General features: G+C 39.9%; 2 protein-coding genes and 1 long non-coding RNA gene across 3 annotated transcripts in view; 1 reads left to right on the forward strand and 2 right to left on the reverse strand.

The window, feature by feature from the left end:
* Positions 1-511: 511 nt before the first annotated feature.
* On the reverse strand, positions 512-5936 carry LOC306971065. Its single transcript, XR_013793436.1, has 5 exons — positions 5765-5936; positions 4561-4633; positions 3259-3328; positions 1977-2114; positions 512-748 (listed from the first exon to the last, which is right to left on the reverse strand). It is a non-coding gene; the product is annotated as an uncharacterized lncRNA (long non-coding RNA).
* Positions 5937-8990: 3054 nt separating this feature from the next.
* On the forward strand, positions 8991-17302 carry LOC306971064 (neuroepithelial cell-transforming gene 1 protein-like). The gene is made up of 12 exons (XM_079567203.1): positions 8991-9369; positions 10424-10490; positions 10576-10635; positions 11974-12075; positions 12153-12320; positions 12404-12466; positions 12534-12630; positions 12710-12786; positions 13575-13832; positions 14173-14343; positions 14560-14746; positions 16107-17302. Exons 1-12 carry the CDS (start codon positions 9230-9232, stop codon positions 16433-16435), a joined length of 1719 nt encoding a protein of 572 aa, XP_079423329.1. The 5' UTR covers positions 8991-9229; the 3' UTR covers positions 16436-17302.
* Positions 17303-17514: 212 nt separating this feature from the next.
* LOC306971566 (ankyrin repeat and SOCS box protein 13-like) overlaps positions 17515-19054 on the reverse strand; it is a 2326-nt gene continuing 786 nt past the window's right edge. Inside the window, exons 2-6 of the mRNA XM_079567882.1 lie at positions 18776-18975; positions 18563-18713; positions 18241-18375; positions 17847-18038; positions 17515-17775 (exon numbers count right to left, since the gene is read on the reverse strand). Of these exons, the coding sequence (XP_079424008.1) occupies positions 17627-17775; positions 17847-18038; positions 18241-18375; positions 18563-18713; positions 18776-18975 (827 nt within the window). The 3' untranslated portion in view covers positions 17515-17626. The remainder of the gene's footprint in view (positions 17776-17846; positions 18039-18240; positions 18376-18562; positions 18714-18775; positions 18976-19054) is intronic.

A 19054-nucleotide genomic window follows, 5' to 3' on the forward strand; every position in this document is an offset into this window, starting at 1 on the left:
AGGTCTCTGCTTTCAAATAAACTCAAAAATATGTTTAAACTGCAAGAAAAGGAGTTTACCAGGAAGAGCCTTTTTTTCCCCCTCATCCATAAAGTTGTTCCTGACATCTGTTTGGGATTAGAGATTTTAAGATGGTCAGGATGTTGGTCACTCTGGCTCTTGGTTGGACTGCTCAGATAAATGCCGTGCAACTCTGTGGCTGAGTCAAGAGCAGCAGCAGCAGCAGCAGTTGTTTCAAGGTGCACGGCTCAAACATAACATTGTGTATTCATTTCAGTGGTTAGAGTTATTATAGTATGGTATATATTTTTTTTGTATATGGGCTAGACTTTGTAAACCCCTCATGATTGGTTTATGGCAAGTTATTTCATTTTTCCATTGTAGTTTACAATACAGTTGAGCTTCCTGGCCTCTGTTCAGTGTCTTGTTGTTGTTGTTAAAGATGGGGGGGGGGGGGGGGGGGGGGTTTGAATTATCTGGGTAAAGGGTTACTCGCTGTTACTCACCGCTCCTCCTCCTGATTCATTCTGTGGTCAGCTGACTCACCGCACAGCAATGGATTATGGGAAATTCACACGTGCCCATCCGCTTTCTGCATGTTGTTGACTTTTGACACCATCTCGCTGTTTCCAGTCAGCGTTGAGGAATGCCGGCTCAGATTCTTCCTCAATGAAACTCACCTGCCATCACCACAAAGCTCCTGTTTCATCCTTTCACCCAGAGCGCGGGACTTTCCCAGGTCATGCGTCTGTAAAAGAGGAAGTTCTGATTAGCCACTTTGTTCTGGTAATAATGTGATTTGTAATGAGAGCACTTCATTCACCGCTTTTGTGAAACATAACCAACTCAAGAAAAGACAATGGGGGGAAAAAAACAACAACTTTCCTTCTTTATGCCTGAACTATTAAGTACAGTACTATCTTTAAGTACAGTACCTTAAAACGTTGGGAGAATATAGCTAATATTAGGGTGTGTAAACAGAATACACACACATTAAAAAACAACCTAAAAACTCCTGTACCTGCAGGAGCCGGGATTTGAACCACCAACCTCTCAGTTATTGGATGACTTGCACAGACCATAATGAAGCCCTTTTTCCGGACTTGTGCCTAACCTTAACCAGACACAGGGATGGTGTGCGTTGTTACTATGGCAACTATTTAGGTGCTTATAAATGATTAACCATGGTTAGTAAAACTGTAAATGTTTTATAAAAGACAAATCCATATCTTTTTTATCAGTATACGGCAAACTGCAGAGCTACCAAGTTTATTACAAATGCTTTCATCAAGTTTATTGCACATTATGGTTATTACATGATGTGGTGTTATTACAAAATGCTGCTGAACAAGGTCCAATGCTAAAAACAGTCTGTCTCTTGATTCATAGCCCTTTCTGAACCAGCCCTCTACACTTGTAGCTGGATACTTGGTGGGGTCCTACGGGTGCTCTGGTTTCCTTCATGACCCCAAAACATGCACAATAGATTAATAGTCTAACTATATTTGATGCTGACCATCATGACTCTAGCTTAAGTTTGGATATGCTGCACTGCAGTTGCCCACTGCTCCTACAGATTGCGCAGCAGCATTGAAAGGTGGGTCAAATGCAGAGAGAAACTTTCCCTACAGGGACGGTATAGTATTGTACATAGACCTAAATACATGCTATATTATTTTACTATATACAAGTTTACGATATACTACTTGAAAGGTATCATAAAGTGTGGTAGTAAAATCTATCTTATTATTACCAATGTGAATAAAATGTGTGCTTTTTCTAAAATGCATTCAGTTATGTTCTGACTAATTCTTCTCACATTGAAAGGGGAGACACTAAATTGTTCCGCCTCCTCTCAGTGATTGCAGAGCTGGTTATGTAAAAACAGTGAAGTAAAAAATCAAGAGGATATAAAAGATGCTTTGTCATGCTGGGTGTGTTTCTACCTACGTAGTTGCTGCCACTTTAAAAATTACCATTTGCGTTTGATCGGCTTCACAATGCACTGTGCAGTGGGCTAAAGATCCTCGGCAGACTCCTCTCTCCTCTCTGTGCATGTGGGGGCAGCATGTTGAGTCACAATAATGACTGTGGCACCGAACAGCTCATAGTGACTGCAAAAAAAAAGAAAAAAAAAAAGAAAACGGAGGGAGAGAAGGCGAGAGGGGGAGAGTGAAGCTAGAGGCGAAGTGGGCTGTGGCATCTACCTCTCATAACTCCTCCAGCGCTCACACACATACCAGGAAGACAACCTTGGGGACATCAATACAAAGAAGTACAGGACACTACTGTAAGGTACAACAGCGGCATTCAGCTGGACGAGCGAGGGTGAAATGAGAGAATATGAAAGCAACAGCGGGTAAGTGACTATTTGCAACAGGTAAGTTTAAACGAGCGTTGTACTATTATATGTCTTATGTGTCTCATTCTATTTTGAATTGAAGTCTATAGCCTACATGTTGTTAGGGTATAGCTTAGAGCGAGTGTACTCTTTGTGTCAGTCCGAAGCCAGGAAAAAACGCAGAGAGTTAATTGTGTGAGGGGGGGGCATCTATCTTAAATTATAAGCCAAAACAATCACTACAAGATTACAACAATGCATATAAATCAATCAATAAGGATCACAGTCAGAGTATTTTTTGTGCCAGCCCAGTGTCATAAAACGTACGGTGAATTAAAGCACTACTGCACAAGTCACTAAAAGAGACAGATGATGGAAGTGGCATTGGAAAGACGATTTTACTGTTGATTTGTGAACCTTTAAGTAACTGTAATAGGGAGTACACGTCCAGCTGAGGTGGCTCTTACATAACCTGTACCCCAGTTGTGTTCAAATACTCTTTCTTATAGCAGGTCTAGTCTGTTTGTCCATTACATTTCCAGGACATGTACGTAAATATCCCTGAGGCTGTGATCACTCCCTCCCATGTTTCTGCGTGTTTGCCAGGTGACCACACCTGGAATCTGCCCTACATTGCAAACGAGGATAAATATAGCCAGGGCAATTTGCAAAGTTCATTGTGTAATTTACATAGTGCTCTAGTACCTGCTCACTCATTTCTCAAAGGGAGATATAAGAATGGACTAATTCATGATCCCCCTCATTCTTTACAGTGTTCATTGCATCCCATTCATCTCCGATAGTGAAGTTACAACGTAATATTTTACAAACTCTAATGTTTCAGTGTTATTTGTAGATCCCACCTTACAAACGGCCTGTTTTATTTTAAGTTAAAATGCTTATTGTGGCTTGGTTACCTGTCCAGAGCTTTTCCGGTGGTCAGAGCCCAACTGAGACGCTGTCGATACCTCCAACGCATTTTTTCTTCTAGTGACCACAACAAAACATGAGTAAGTGCTAAGAGATGATAGATGGAGGCTTGTCACGACATGTAGTTAATTTGCAAACCAAGACAATTGGATCTATATTTAGAAGTGCTCAAAATAGTTAAAGGGGGAAGTACTGTATGACTCAGTAAGCTTGAATGACATTTGCCCGATACCTTTCACTCTCTAAACTGCATCACATCCCTTACCATTAAGACCTGAGTATTTCAAATAAATGAATAAATAACATAAGCAGTCAAATAGTTTCCTTTCACTTTTCAACCACGTGAATGTATCGTCTTGTCCATGTTAGCCCGTGCTAGCTTACAGGCATCACCTTTTTGATTTTAATCACTATCTGCTTCTTCTGAGAGTTTACATTTAACAGTGATTTGTTAAGTCCGCCGGTCACTCACTCGGAGCATGACTCAACAGTGGGTGGGGAGAAGTAAACAGCAGTGTGTCTGTGTTTGTCCACAGAGCTGCACGTAACAGAAAAGCAGTGAATTTAGACATAACAATCCCTCGCCCCCAAATAGACAGGTTGTCACACGGTCAGCTCTGGATTGGATTTTTCCTTTTTATTGTCATATTTAAACACGCCTGCTGGTTCTTACGTCATCTGTCACAGTCTGAAATGACTCACAGGTAAAGTGGGTACGTGCATTAGATAACTGATCGCATGGATGTTCAACCTCAGAAAACTGACCTCATGCAATTTTAACATTCATTACACAATACTTTTTGTTTAGTTTTCACACCCAAAATTGCATACACGCTTTACAAATATGCAAGACTAAATGTCACCTCAGCTTTGAAGGGTCCACAAAAGGCTCTGTATCGCATTACTTTTCCCTCACTCCTCACTCACATCTAATCCATCTCCCTCTCTCTCTCTCTCGACTGCCTTATAGGAGCACATGATTGCACATATTCATAGCATTATACAGTGCCATTACGGATAATTGCTGTGCCTTGCCCTATATCTGAACCTAAAGCAGAGTGAAGAAGCCGTCAATGCCCAGTATGAAAACTAATCTATGATCCCCTCTGTGCATAGAGGCACGCTACAGTCTATTGCTAGACATAATTTACTGTATAGCGCGAGTACCTCATCATTGGCTCTGCTGGTTTGATGATTAACTCACTCGCGCAGCCGCACAGACAGACAGTGACTCTAGGGGGGGAAATATCGCAGCTATGAGGACAAACCGATGACTGTAACGCACTTACAGTAGATGAGTCCCGAGGGTCGGCCGAGTCACGGATCAGTCATGCCCCCGGAGTCTGCAAAAACAGCATTTCCCTGCAAAGCAAAGGGTGGGATTTACTGAAACACATGAAATCGATTGTTTACTAGAAATGACAGCTCAATTTGTAAAAGGTTTGGTTGGCAATGAGTTCCCTGTCTATATTAAAATGGAAATAATTATCTTTCACAATTTATATCAAATTTCCCAATCGCATAAAGCCATCCTGCATAATGTCTGATAAAAAAGCATCCATACAATCTCAAATCAATATTTAAAGCTGAAAACAAAGAACAATCAGATAGAATATAATGTTACTGTGTAGTCAGCCCATTTTGATGAAGTGTAAATACACAGTAAATAAGCAGAAACATCAATAATAAGCCTTTATTTTGTAACGTTAGACTCCAGATATTGAGAAAAGTCAGGTTCCACCAACTTCCGTTCAATGCCACATGTACCTTTGTATTGCCTATTCATGCACTTGGCCAATGGACCAACAATTCCCATCTTGAGCAACCACTTGGCAACAGCAGCGATGGAAACTCCCTCCAGTGGAGCCAAAAAAAATCATTTTATAAACCAGGGTCAAGACATGTGGCTGTCTCACCCTTAGTAAAAGACAAAGTATTCAAATGGTTGAGGGGTAAATGCCCTTGAGTTTGTTTGTTTTTTCAGTCTTCATGTCTTCATAATAAACAAACATACGTTAAATTCCCCATATCATGAAGAATTCAAAGTGCATATTTAATTGTGTTTAGTAAGAGCACAACTCTGAGTGACATCATGAGTTCATAAAGTGCAGGCCTTCACTGTATATTTACATAAATGGGATTAGTCCCTACGCAGCATTGATATTAAAGGGGAAGAGGCGGTGTGATTAACTATGTGTCATAAACCCCATAACACTTACATTAAACCATAAAGGACCAAATCTGAGTCAGAGCAGAAGAGGCAGAGGCTTTATTTAAACCAGCCACTGTTGTTGCCATGTTTCACAATTAACACACAATTAACTTTTGTCTTCTCCAACTATCAATTGCATAGTTCTCAGATCATTGGGCTCACTAGTTTGGTTTTTAAGACTTTTTGGGATGACTTTACTTGACACTCAGTGAATCGTCAGAGCAGGGACCCCATTGTGCCATAAGTGATGCTTTCTTTAAAACATGACTATAACACTGTACCTCACATGCTGCTTTAATGATGTGCTTTGCTCCGCAGCGGAGGACTGCGAGCTGACCCAGGTAAGTAGAGCGTCCGCACACACAGAGGAGTTTCCTGCAGGACGACCCAGTTTTCCAAAATATCTCCCTGAACTCTGGCTCACTCCAGGATTTCCTACACCAGTCGGTGCTGTTACCACACCCTCTGCTGTTCATCTGCAGAATTAATACAAAGAATTACAACTCATTCATAACTTGCATGAGTACAGTGGCAACAGTTTCAAATTACACGTTGTACCATGTTACTTACAATCAGTGCTGTTTGAGCGGAAACATCTGATTCACAACTCAGTAGTGACATAAATTATGAAAAACAAAACATGAAAGTAAGTAAATGCCCCACTCTTGTCTTGGCGAGTGAGACAGTGCATGTGCAGGAGATTTACTTTATTTTTAAAGGCTTCTGTTTTTTTCTCTGAATAATAAAGTACATAAAACACAAACAACATAATTTTTTATGTCAACATGAAGCTTTTGCCACTTAAAGATTTACTCACAGTGGAACGAGTTAACATTTTTTTACTCAAGAGTACCGATACTTCATTGGGATATTACTCAAGTAGAAGTAAAAAGCACCATATGGTAAAACTACTCTAAGAAGTACAAAGGCAAGCACGTGTACTTGAAATTCACTGTCATAGGAAGTGTAATGTGCTTAGTCAACAATTTCCTATTATAAGATGTTGTACATCAAAACTGCATCCAGAACCTGGTTTCCTTTGGTGACATAGATGTTTGTATCAAGTCTCTAGCACCATATGAAATCAGTGTTTTGGGAGGTGGACACTCACCACGTGCACTCTACTGTTCATGAATGAATAGTGAAATATGATCTGTTTGAATTAGTAAGAAAAGTAGGTCATGTTTGGGTAAACGGCTGCCCTCCTCTGCTAAACTGGTCACAGCTGCTGTCCTGTTTTCCTTTTGACTTTCTGAATCCTTTTGTCAACACACCATCACACTTCCTGATTTACTTTTCAGTGACTTGCTCTATTCTTTTTGAGAGCAATGTATTAACACAAACAGAAACGCAAATAAATTATGCTGTTCAAAAATGAACCCTGTGTTTTTGTTATTTTTAATGAAACAAATGTTTAATAGGTTTAATACCATTAATTATCCGCCTCTTAGCAGAAAAGTTTTAAAAATATATATATATAACAATAGTAATTATGATATACTAATATCCAGTATCATGATTCAGAAATGTCTTTATATGTGCCTTTTCCTACAGCAAAATTACATAACTTTAACTGATATGATCTGTTAAAATGGGCCCTCAACACACTGGAGGCGAGAAGTCATTTTAAAGCCTGGATAAACGGAGAGGCAACAGGAAGGGCATCTTGCTGAAAAAAACATGGGATTAATAATCCCAGAAAATAATAATATTAATAATAATACTGCATTGGTTTTATATAGCGCTTTTCTGGACACTCAAAGACGCTTTACATTGCACTATTCGTTCACTCCATACTCGGTGGTGGTAAGCTACTATTGTAGCCACAGCTGCCCTGGGGTAGACTGACGGAAGCGAGGCAACCAGTCTGCGCCATCGGCCCCTCCGACCACCACCAACCACTCAATCACTCACTACATTCGCTAGGCTTCCTGGTGTTCCCAAACGGTCTCCCATCCAAGTCCTGCCAGGCCCTTCCCTGCTTAGCTTCCAAGGTCTGACGGGATTGGGCAGAGCAAAGGCGGTATGACCAACATTTTTCACTAGTAATAATGTTTGATCAGCACCATAACATCATTATACAATGGGGACTTGTGTACCCATGCACTGTCTGCATTGCAACAGCTACAGTACCTCATAAATAAAGGTTATTAAAATGGACACACGCAACATGTCTTGGCCATAGGATGTGATTACAAATGTCCTTCCCTCTGGACTTTATGGAGTGAATGCAGCACTGATGTAAGGCTCAGTATTTCATGTGAATGGCAGGCATTGTGATCACTAGGCATAACGTCTCTATCAAGGACAAAGCAGTAAGGGCTGAGTTCAATGTGCCCTTTGCAGGTGATTATCCTACTCCCATGTGGTCTATATAAAAGAAATTATATTAAGAATACAATCTTATGCACAAGCGGAAAGGAAAATATGAAATCAGTGGCACGCACAGGTGTGATATTTTACTAATAGCACTTAGTTGTTTGCATACAAAGAAATAGTCAGCTGATTAGAAAAATATTTTAGAGATGACCGAAGTGATAAGGGTTAGGGTTCAAAAATTATGAAATAAATGCACACCCACAGTGAGTTTGTATTATATTCTGAGTGAATGAACAGTCAATTTAACCAATAACAGTGAAGAGTGAACTTTCAGAAGCAGCCTAGTATAGTAATAGTTTACTTTGGATACACATGGGATACACACATACAGCATGAAATGTGATCAAATTGATATTGTGACTAGGATCAGTCTAAGTCCTGTTGTAGCCTATTTTTGTGTGTTCACAATAAAGCACACATGACATATCTATAGTATAGGTTAGGTTAGGTTAGGTTAGGTTAGGTTAGGTTAGGTTAGGTTAGGTTAGGTTAAGTTAGGTTAGGTTAGGTTAGGTTAGGTTAGGTTAGGTTAGGTTAGGTTAGGTTAGGTTGGGTAAGGTAGGGTAGGGTAGGGTAGGGTAGGGTAGGGTAGGGTAGGGTTGGGTAGGGTTGGGTTGGGTTGGGTTGGGTTGGGTTAGGTTAGGTTAGGTTAGTTTAGGTTAATTTATTTGTACCCGTCGGTAAATTCGTCTTGCAATTCTGAGAACTAGTCAACACATTAAAACACATTATACAAAGATAAAACATCACACATATTTAAATATAAAATGTGTAAGTGCTCCAGATACTAACAGGATGTGCCTTTGGTACAGATACAACTGAAGTTTAAGCCACTTGACAGTAACAAAGAGCCACTTGACAATAACTATTACTAAGTATCTATATTTTTATAACTAAATTCTATTTTTTATCAAAGCATCAACAAAATCATTAGTCAATGTATATTTAAAACGTGTATGTAGATTCCTATTTAAAGGTTAAAAGGGACCTCCAATGGGCAATTATAATTCATTCTCCTGGAAAAAATGCAAACAATACCATGAATTACTCACCACTCGTCGGGCATTCATCAGGACACATTCAAGGTGCTTTTTTCTATGCACTCCATTGAAATGTCTCTGACCCCTCCCACCTCACGGTCTCCTAGCAGCAGAGCCCAGAGGCCGCTCCGGATTGGTCCATTTCCAAGAATCCGCCATATTCAAACTTCCGCCGTGCTGTGTGTGTTCTGTTGTCATCGATCTCTGCTCTTCTTTCTCTTTTGCACCAAACCGGACTGTTTTCATCCGTCCAGAGACCTCCGAGTCTTAAGCTGTAACTCGATAAATTATTCCTGCAACTATTTTCAAACCCGAGCCTCCGTGAAAATGGAAGAAAACGAGGATATGTGCGGGACACTGGGGAATACAAAGAGACTTCGCCGAGTGTCATCTCGAACGTCCACCACCAGCGTCATCAGCGTTACCGAGCCATCCCCCAAACTGCTCCGGAGAAACAGCTCCAAGAAGTACGTACACGTGTAAATAAAAGTGCATAACCTCCGCTAACTGGACAGCATGAACCTTTTCACTTTTTGTTTTAAATGTGCAGCTACTTCCGTCTTATTTTGCTAGCTGTGGCTCACACTGGTAACTGGCAAACGGTGCGTTCAGGTGCACACCGGAAAAAATAGTAACATATTTGCCTAAGATACATTTATTTTTTTGTTGGAGTATTCTAAAAAGCATAAAATAGCTGATAACAGAGATTACACTAAACTGTCTTTTATATTTTGTTAAATTCCTCCATATTGAATAGGCTAAAGACAACAAAACAAGCAAGCTTTATTTTTCCCCCCCAAAGTGGACACATTTCTCTGTGCCAATGAGCATAATAACTATAACAGTCTCAACTGATATCTGCAGAGAACAACACTGAATTCATAATGATCACATTGTTTGTCCTGCATATCCATAAATAATCCATAAGAATAGGACAACACAGGGTGAAAGGGTGTGAAGAGCAGGGAGAGACATTCAACAAATTGTCGGAGCTCGGACTCAAACTCACGATGCAGAGGTCATGCAGGTCAGAAGATTTTGAATACATGGCAGCAGCCTTAACCACTTGACAACCAGCTGCGCCAGGTTTCTACTTTTTGACCATTGTGAAAAATGGTATTTGACTTTGGCCTTGAAAGGCACAAAGAGGAGCCTCCTACACAGACCTTGTAACTCAGTGTAGCGTCTTGTGTCAATTTGACCTTGTTTTTTCTATATTCTGTGGGAATTAATCAACATTTTAGATAACACAAATGTAACTAAAACTCTTACGAGACCCATCGTTCATTGCAACGACTGTTGACATAACATTTCCATATCCAAAGTATTAACTCTCCCCTCCCTTCCTGCAGGCTCCCTATTGTGTATGTGTATTGTATTTTGCTCTTAATTATTGTCTTTTTGCATCAATGAATTGGGAGAAACGAAAATTCTGATTGTTTGCATTTACATGTTGTAGAATTGACAATAAAGCTGATTGAATTAAATTAACTGTGCTTTATTTATTCTCTTGAATTGCAGACATGTTTTACAAAGAGGCAGCTCTTTCACATTTCTGACTCCAGGGACGCCGTGGGAATTTGGTCTAGTAAGTTTCTCGTCAAACATGTTTCTCAAGTAATTTTTTTTCCTCGAGTAATTTTTGTAATTTGGCTTAAATGTATTTTCCACAGAAGAGAAAGCGCAAAGACAAAGACGATGATACTGTCAGCTTGTCTAGTTTTGACTTGAAGGTGAGAGTAAAGGCTCATTTTGAATAAATGTTATTGGGGGAATAACATTTTGTAAATAACTCACCAAAATGTTATTCCTAAGGTATAAGTCAACATAATGTCAATCATAATGAACAATAATGCATGTAAATGAAATAACTGGGAAAAGTACAGTTTATTTATGATTTTCTTGAGGCATAGTTTCATGTCCATGTTTTTGTCAAAGTTTGACTTTTAAATGAAGGGGTTTACATTTTTGTTTTAGTATAGCAGTTAAAGGGACTTTACGGAGTTTAAAAATGTTAAAACTAAGTATTTTCCTCCCCATACATGTTCCAGCCATGTCCTAATGTGTAGAATGAGCCTAGACCTATTCACCACAACTGCCTCTAAAATCCTGCACTGTCTCTCAAAAAGTTGTTACTTCGGTCCTAAGTGCCGTCATGCACGAGCTTAAAGGAATAGGCCACCGTTTTTATATACTAAGATATGTTCTTACCTCACTTTAGCCGAGTTAATATATCCCCGTCTGATCTTTGTCCGTGCGCTCTGTCACGCAAACGGAGCACATACGCAGCCTCTCCCACATGTCATATAGCTCCGAAAAAGCTCACGATAGAAGCTACCAAGCTCTTCCACGTGTTCCCTATTTAAATAAAGTTACGTGAAGTGTTTTCATGCGAAGTATATTTACACAGAAATGTAGCATGTCGATTTTATAAGCAGATAAAAAGGGGGACTATATTGTGACGCATCATGATACGAGGAGCAAAACGTCCGCGCAGTAACTCCTAAAGACTTCCCCCGCTCACTTCCGTCAATAACCTTTAGGAGTTACTGCGCGGACGTTTTGCTCCTCGTATCATTACGCCTCACAATATAGTCCCCCTCTTTATTTGCTTATAAAATCGACATGTTACATTTCTGTGTAAATATACTTCGCATGAAAACACTTCACGTAACTTTATTTAAATAGGGAACACGTGGAAGAGCTTGGTAGCTTCTATCGTGAGCTTTTTCGGAGCTATGTGACATGTGGGAGAGGCTGCGTATGTGCTCCGTTTGCGTGACAGAGCGCACGGACAAAGATCAGACGGGGATATATTAACTCGGCTAAAGTGAGGTAAGAACATATTTTAGTATATAAAAACGGTGGCCTATTCCTTTAATATAGAGACTGCAGGTACACGAACGGCCTGAGGTGGCAGTAGTGAGTATGAAATGACCAACTTGCATCTAGTTTCTTTAAGAAGATGGTACATTAAAGTATCACGCGCATTAATTATTTTCTCTTATTTTATGCAGCCCTAGTTTTATATGACAACTAATTGTATTTTGTTTTTTGTTTTTCAATTTAAGGAACCTAACAACAAGCGTGTGCGATCACTAGCTAAAGTTTCGTCCCTTGTTAGCTTGATTTCACCTTCAAAAAACGTGAGACGCTTTGGACAGACAATACAGGTACATGTCAAATATACATTCACTGCATACTATCAATGATCAATATCTAAACTAATCCTGGATTGTTTGCTTCCTAGTCTATGTCCCTGCGGAGTGACAGCAAGTCTCCAGGGATGACACTCAAAGGGAGTAACAAAACAACAGGCCCAACACCAACTAAACGCAGAAACAGCACGCTATGGTCTGAGACGCTGGACATACATCAGAAAAGGACATTTTCCACCAAAGAGATCAAAAGACAAGAAGTAGGTCTTCAAAAGCTGGATTCTAGAGTAACACTAATGTCCTTTTTGTTTATTATCGATGCATAACTCGTGTTTATTTTCAGGCAATTTATGAGCTTTACAGGGGAGAACAAGATCTGATCGAGGATCTTCAACTTGCAAGAAAGGTCATTTAAACTTCCTGGAAATTGTTTAGAGTTATGCACATTTACTAACATCTGTTTCCAAATAAAGGCATATCACGATCCCATGTTAAAGCTCTCGATCATGACTGAGGAGGAACTGTCCCACATATTTGGAGACCTTGATGCATATATTCCTTTACATCAGGGTAACTAAATTCTCTTGTTTTCTAATTTGTTTGACTTTGCTCATTACACGTTGTGTAACAGAATGTTTTATTTTTGCAGATCTTTTGATGAAACTTACTGAAGGGACAGGGCCAGATGGAACAGTGGCTCAGATTGGACAAACAGTAATAGACTGGGTATGTACAGCAAATGGATTTATCTATTTGATTGACATGACAACTATGGCACGACCGATTAATTGGGCCAATGTTTTGGTATTTTCAATATCGGCTAAAAAGAGGGATAACTCCGGAACTGACAGTGATAGAGACTTCCTGTTTTTTTGCGCTGGAAAGCCCTCCCACAACTTCCTATGCCTGAGGGGATCAGTCACAAGTTTGTTCACCTATTTTATGTTGCAGACTTTTGCTTATAATTTAGAACCACACAAGATAGAGACCTACCCTTTTTTGTTTTGGAATCTACAGATTTTTGTCTTTCAAACAAGCTCCCTTTGAAGTACCAACTAAACAAAGTATTTTATTATTTTAATTAACCAGGTAAAAACTTATAGAGATTTACAATCTCTTTTACAAGTGTGACCTGGATGAATAAATCAGCCCTATGCACCTCATACAGCACCCCCTGCTGTCACAGTTCAACACTAACACGTTTAGAAACTATACACAGAATTATAGACGCGACATCGGCCAATCAAAATACCTCACAATCAGCATCGGCCTTGAGAAAAGCCACAATTAGATATATATTAGATATATTTCTATGATTGAAACCTTTACTAAATAATAAATGTTAAACTAATTGAGAGATAAAAAAAAAAAGACATCAATTTCTGAAAATATCGGCCTATATATCGGCCATGCCCAACCCCCTTTCGTATTGGTAGCAAATCCCAAATATCCATATCGGTCGGGCCCTAATCTGAACCTTCATTAACTTTTAAAACGTTACCATCTCCTCTCAGCTGCCTGGTCTGAATGCATATAAAAACTACTGCAGTAACCAGCTAGCAGCGAAAGCCCTGTTAGACATGAAGAAGCAGGACAGGCGAGTCCAGGACTTTCTGCAGAGGTGCCTCGAGTCCCCATTCAGCAGAAAACTGGACCTCTGGAGCTTCCTGGACATCCCACGATCTCGACTGGTCAAATACCCGCTGCTGCTCAGAGAGATACTCAGACACACGCCTCCTGATCACTCCGATGTGGCCAGTCTGGAGAGAGCTGTAAGTTCAATTTCTTTTACTATTCCTGGAGGCCCTACAATGTTTGTTTTATGCAGGCTTTTGGAAAACATATGGACATCTTTGCATTAGTGTTTCATGTAGTAAAAATTATGAGAAAAATAAAATATGACTGCAGGCCGTAAGCATTGGAGGCAACTTCTTGGGTTTGATGATGTCGTTTTTGTTTCGCTGTCCCTGTTTTATACATTGAATGGAGGTCTTTTACCCCTTTAGAAGCATTTATAATGTTATTGCCCATATTATTGTACCACACATTACAAATGCTCTCAAAATGTCAAAAGGTTCTAAAACTCTTGTTTCATGGCATTGTTTCTTTCAGATAACCATAATTCAGGACATATTGTCTGACATAAATGTGAGGAAAGGAGAGTCCGAGTGTCAGTATTACAAAGATAAACTTGAATATTTGGATGACAAGCAGCGGGACCCTCTGATAGACACCTGTAAGAGCCTTCTCTGTCATGGCGAACTGCGTAACAAGAGTGGATCGGTAAGGATTCAGCATTTATTTATTAGAATCTAAGTATGTGTTCACATGTAGTAATAATTAATAACCAATGCTTTGGGTAATGACTTTGGGTAATGACTTTTGTTAAAGACGAACCACATTTTTAAAACTTACCAAATTAAGTGTGTATCATCCCTCTATTGTAGATATTGTACAGATGATGACCCTGTCTGATAACATTATTATTCCACTCTTCAGAGACTGCATGTGTTCCTGTTCTCTGAGCTGTTGATTCTGACTCGTCCTGTGACCCGAAATGAGAAGAGCTGCTTCCAGGTTTATCGCCAGCCTATCCCAGTGTGCGACCTGGCCCTGGAGGACCTGCAGGATGGAGAGATCAGGATGGGAGGATCCTTCAGGGGGGCATTTGTGAATGGCGAAAAAGGTATGTGTACCACACTGTAGTTTGTCCCCACAGATGATTTTCCTAATCTTAAGAAGCAAAAGCTATTATCAATTCTGAGAATAGATTGCGTGAACGTGGTGACATCACAACATTCTAAACAGCCCATAATTTAAAATTGAGTTCATTCATAGTAATGATCCCGAGGGAATGAACATGGCTACCTTTTCTCCTCCTACGAATCCTGTTCCTTAAAAGGGCAAAAAGGTGAGAAGCCCCGCCCTCATAGGGCGGGCGGACCAGCTACAGGCCTTCACAGTGCTCCAGAGCCTGTCAATCATAGCTTTAGGCTTCCACTTTTTATTTCTTATGTACAAAAACCAGCGTGGTTAAAATTATGACATCTACCCCAGCGTTGTCACATGGGTTATAGCAATTTTTAGAAAAAGAAAAATTCCAGGCTTTTAAAGTGTCTAGAAGAATCCTGTTAATCAAGTGTCTTTTGAAGTCACCCCTGGCCACCAGCGGGTGATATTACAGCAATGTCAGTTCCTGGCCATGAGGACCAAAGAGAAGCGCTTTCCTGGCCCATTGGTCATTACCAATGGCCGCCGGTTGCTCTGCTTTGTAACTGCGACGCTAGGGGCCGCCATTGCTGTAGTACCTCCATATCGGGGCAGCAAAACAGGCTAGTTTTCCATTAGAAAGCACTGCGCTTTACACACGTTTTAAGCAATTGCATCACTTTCATCATCTCTTTCTAGAACAGTGTTTCCCAAACCAGGGGCGCACCGTCAAGAGAAATTGAGTAGAATTTCAATGTTTTTCAGTAAAAGGTTTGATTTTGAGAGTAATTTAGCTCTGTTTTGAACACAACACACTATTAAAAGCAGAATAATCTTAATTTAGTTGGTCACTTGTAATAATATTGACAAGATTCTCGAGGTCGGCGGTTTTGGGCAGAATAAATGACCGACTCAAGGGGTACACAAGACAAAAAAGGTTGGGAACCACCGTTCTAGAATGTGAATATTTAGATACAAGGGGATACTATAGTTTGCTTTATTAACTTATCGTAACCTTCCTGAAGAAGCAAACAATTTTCAGGGCATTTTGACATGTTGTGACACAGATGTTGGAGTTATACCAAGTTAGTTAAATAAAAGCTTCTGTCCTGCTCCACATAGAGTTCAAAAGCATAATGGAGGCTAATCAGCTATGTAAACCAAACATGTATACAATATTCTTGAAATCACATTAAATATTTGTGCTACCTTCAAGTTCATTAAAACCAGTCATGCCTTTAATCTTATTGTAACCTTTTTAAAAGTCTATGAGGAAAACAATAAATTTGAAGTTGCAGATTATTACTTGATACTATTTATTATTATTTCCTTTAAAGCTAAAAATGTCTTCCGTGTGAGCTCCATGGACCCAGCCCATGGCCAGACGCACACGCTGTATGTCAACGACGTCTACCACAAGCAGCAGTGGCTCAACTGTCTGCGCACTGCCATAGCCCAACATCAGGACGCGCCACCTAAAGCTCAGGGAGAGGTCGCTGTTGAACCTGAACGCAGCACATCTCCTTCTACAATTAAGGACGAAGAAAAGAATGAAAACTGTCCCCCTCCCGTCTCAGTCCCAAAGTTAAGACCCCACACAGTCTCAAAAACTAGACTGGATCAGCGCCCACAAGTGCAAACAAAGAGAAAGGAAACTGGAGTCTAAACTTGGCCTGGTATAAGCCTAAGAATGAGCCCACAGCACCTCACGTGACAGTGCGATTTCCTCATACAACATTGCTGGTGTTACTTCATTTTTCTAGTCATTTTCTCTTGTCTGTAGCTGCACTGAAAAAAAAGCTTCTACAATCATATCCGTCCATGTCTTAAATTTCACCTGTTTAGTTTACAAAGTGTGTGCTTTTGTGATGCTTATGTTTACACTCATCAATTAGGGATTTAAATGTGCTTGTTTCATGCCACTTGTTACATGTTGTGATTATCTGTATTTTTGTAATGTAATGACAGTGCTATTATTTCAATGTTGTGCTTTTTTGTGTTATCTGTGGAATTGAGAATGGGAAAAAAAATGCTCTAATTAAAAAAAATACACTGTAAATCGAAGATGACTTGCCAACAGAAATGCCATCATATAAAATAAACCCATTAGATGATACAAAGTGTGAAGTTGTCAAGAGTATAATTTTTAACTGAAGTAATTGTAAACTGCGGTTATAAGTGTACTTTTGAAGTCACTTTAGTACTTTGGTCACTTCCCTTTACAGCTGATAACATGGTTGCACAATGTTGCAATGATCGCCTAGGAAACTACATTGCGGCTTGTAGCTAGAACAGAAGATAAGCACGCACAGATAAAGTATTTCATCATTATGTTATGCATAAACAAACTGCATTATTATACATGGTCTAAGCACAGTAGTTTACTACTTTACACCAAGTATCACCACCTGGGGAACAATGAAACCAAATCCAAAATGTGTATTTGTTAAGCCAAGCAATGACACAATGGCAGTTTTAATTACATTAAAAAAATGTTTTGTTTTTATCAAATAGAATATAGACTCAAACTCTAAACATTCAAATAAACACATAGTAACATATTTCTACCAATTGACTGGCCTGGCCATTAAAGACAAAATGTCTAATTCTACACAAAATACTTGGGTAGAAGTAGTTGGCTCACAAAGCCATCAATTCAACAATTAAAGAGTCCATGAGTTTATAATACAAGCTTATTTAACTGGAATAAAAACATTGCAAGTATGAGAAGTAGCCGCCTAAGAACAGAGGTTACGAGTTGATTCATCTGTGGTCTGACAATGTCTAGAAAATGATAATAAATTAAGTGCAAAACTAAACATCTAAAGTTTAAACCATTAATAGAAAGTGCTACATCTTAAACTTCAAAGACTTGAGGCGGTGCAAAACAAAGAAAATGAATAATGCGTTTGGGCAAATCCAGTTTTGAAAAAAAGTCACATGCCTTTGTGCCCAGAGCTCTTCGTAGAGTGACTCTTGAGAGCTGCTGCAGACTTAGTGGAGTGTCTATGATAAGAAGAAAGATAATGATTATCCGTTTTTAAATTCATGCTATGAGTGCACTATTGCAAACTTACTCTCATAAAACTCAAGGCTGCAATACGATGGAGACCCCTGACTTGTATAGTCGATGGGCTTTTTGTTCATGTTGTCACGGGCATAAACATTCCCTCCAAATTCCACAAGTAACTCTATCAAGCCGGTGTTTTTAACTTTGGCTGCATGATGAAGGGCCGTCTCATGGAGCTTGGCAGCGTTCACATTTGCACCTGGGAACAAGTAACAAATGCATTCATAATTACAGAAACTCAGTACTCACGTCTACTATCGTTTTGTACTCTTTCACTTCAAGAATTAATCTCTGCCAGCTCTAGCTAGTTGCTAATTTGTACCATATCTTCACTAATCTCTTCCATGCATGTTTGATGTTCCTTGGATGTACAAAATACTTCTCTAAAAAAGCTAACTCACCAGCATTCAGAAGGACTTTAGTGCAGTCATAATGCTGTCTGGCACAAGCAACGTGTAGAGGGGTCCCATAGTGGCAATCATGGGCTTCCATCAAAGCTCCCTGGTCAAGCATGATCTGAACACAATCCGAGTTTCCTAAAACCAAATTAGGTCACTGAGCAGGATTCAAAAACAAAGAATGTACAAGTCTGTTTGTATTGCTCCCTAAACACTTAAAAATACCCTATGCTCAGGTCATAACGCTTTGATTACAACCTGCAGTATTTCTATAATGCTAAATGTATTGCAACAAACAGACTTTGATAAAAGGTCAACAACACACCTCCCATGCAGGCCTCATGCAGTGGTGAGAATGTAAACAGTGGAGGGTTGACTGTTGCGCCATACTCCAACAGCAGTTTGACACACTCCAGACTTCCAGCTGCGCATGCGTCACACAGTGGGGTACTGCCATCTATGTTACGGGCATCCACCTACAGGCAAAGTGAGGTTTCATAGCCACATAACAATGTTTGTGATTACAAACTGAACTCACATGTGCCCCGGCAGCCAGCAACAGTTTTACACACTGGGTCTGTCCTTGTATACAAGCCTCATGTAGAGGGGTGATGGAGTCCACAGACACCATGTTGACAGCTGCACCTCCCTCGATCAGCTGCTGCAGATGGAGAGCTCTGCCCTGAGCAGCAGCCTCGTGCACGGCTGACCGGTCTGTCCAGAATCCAAGTCCATGGGCTGCAAATGAATGAAAGCAAACGGTACACAGTCACTTTCAGGGCTGTTGTGTTTACTTTCTCAGTGTGTATATCTTTAA

This window comes from Gobius niger, assembly GCF_951799975.1.
Source record: "Gobius niger genome assembly, chromosome: 12".
Taxonomy (NCBI): Eukaryota; Metazoa; Chordata; class Actinopteri; order Gobiiformes; family Gobiidae; genus Gobius; species Gobius niger.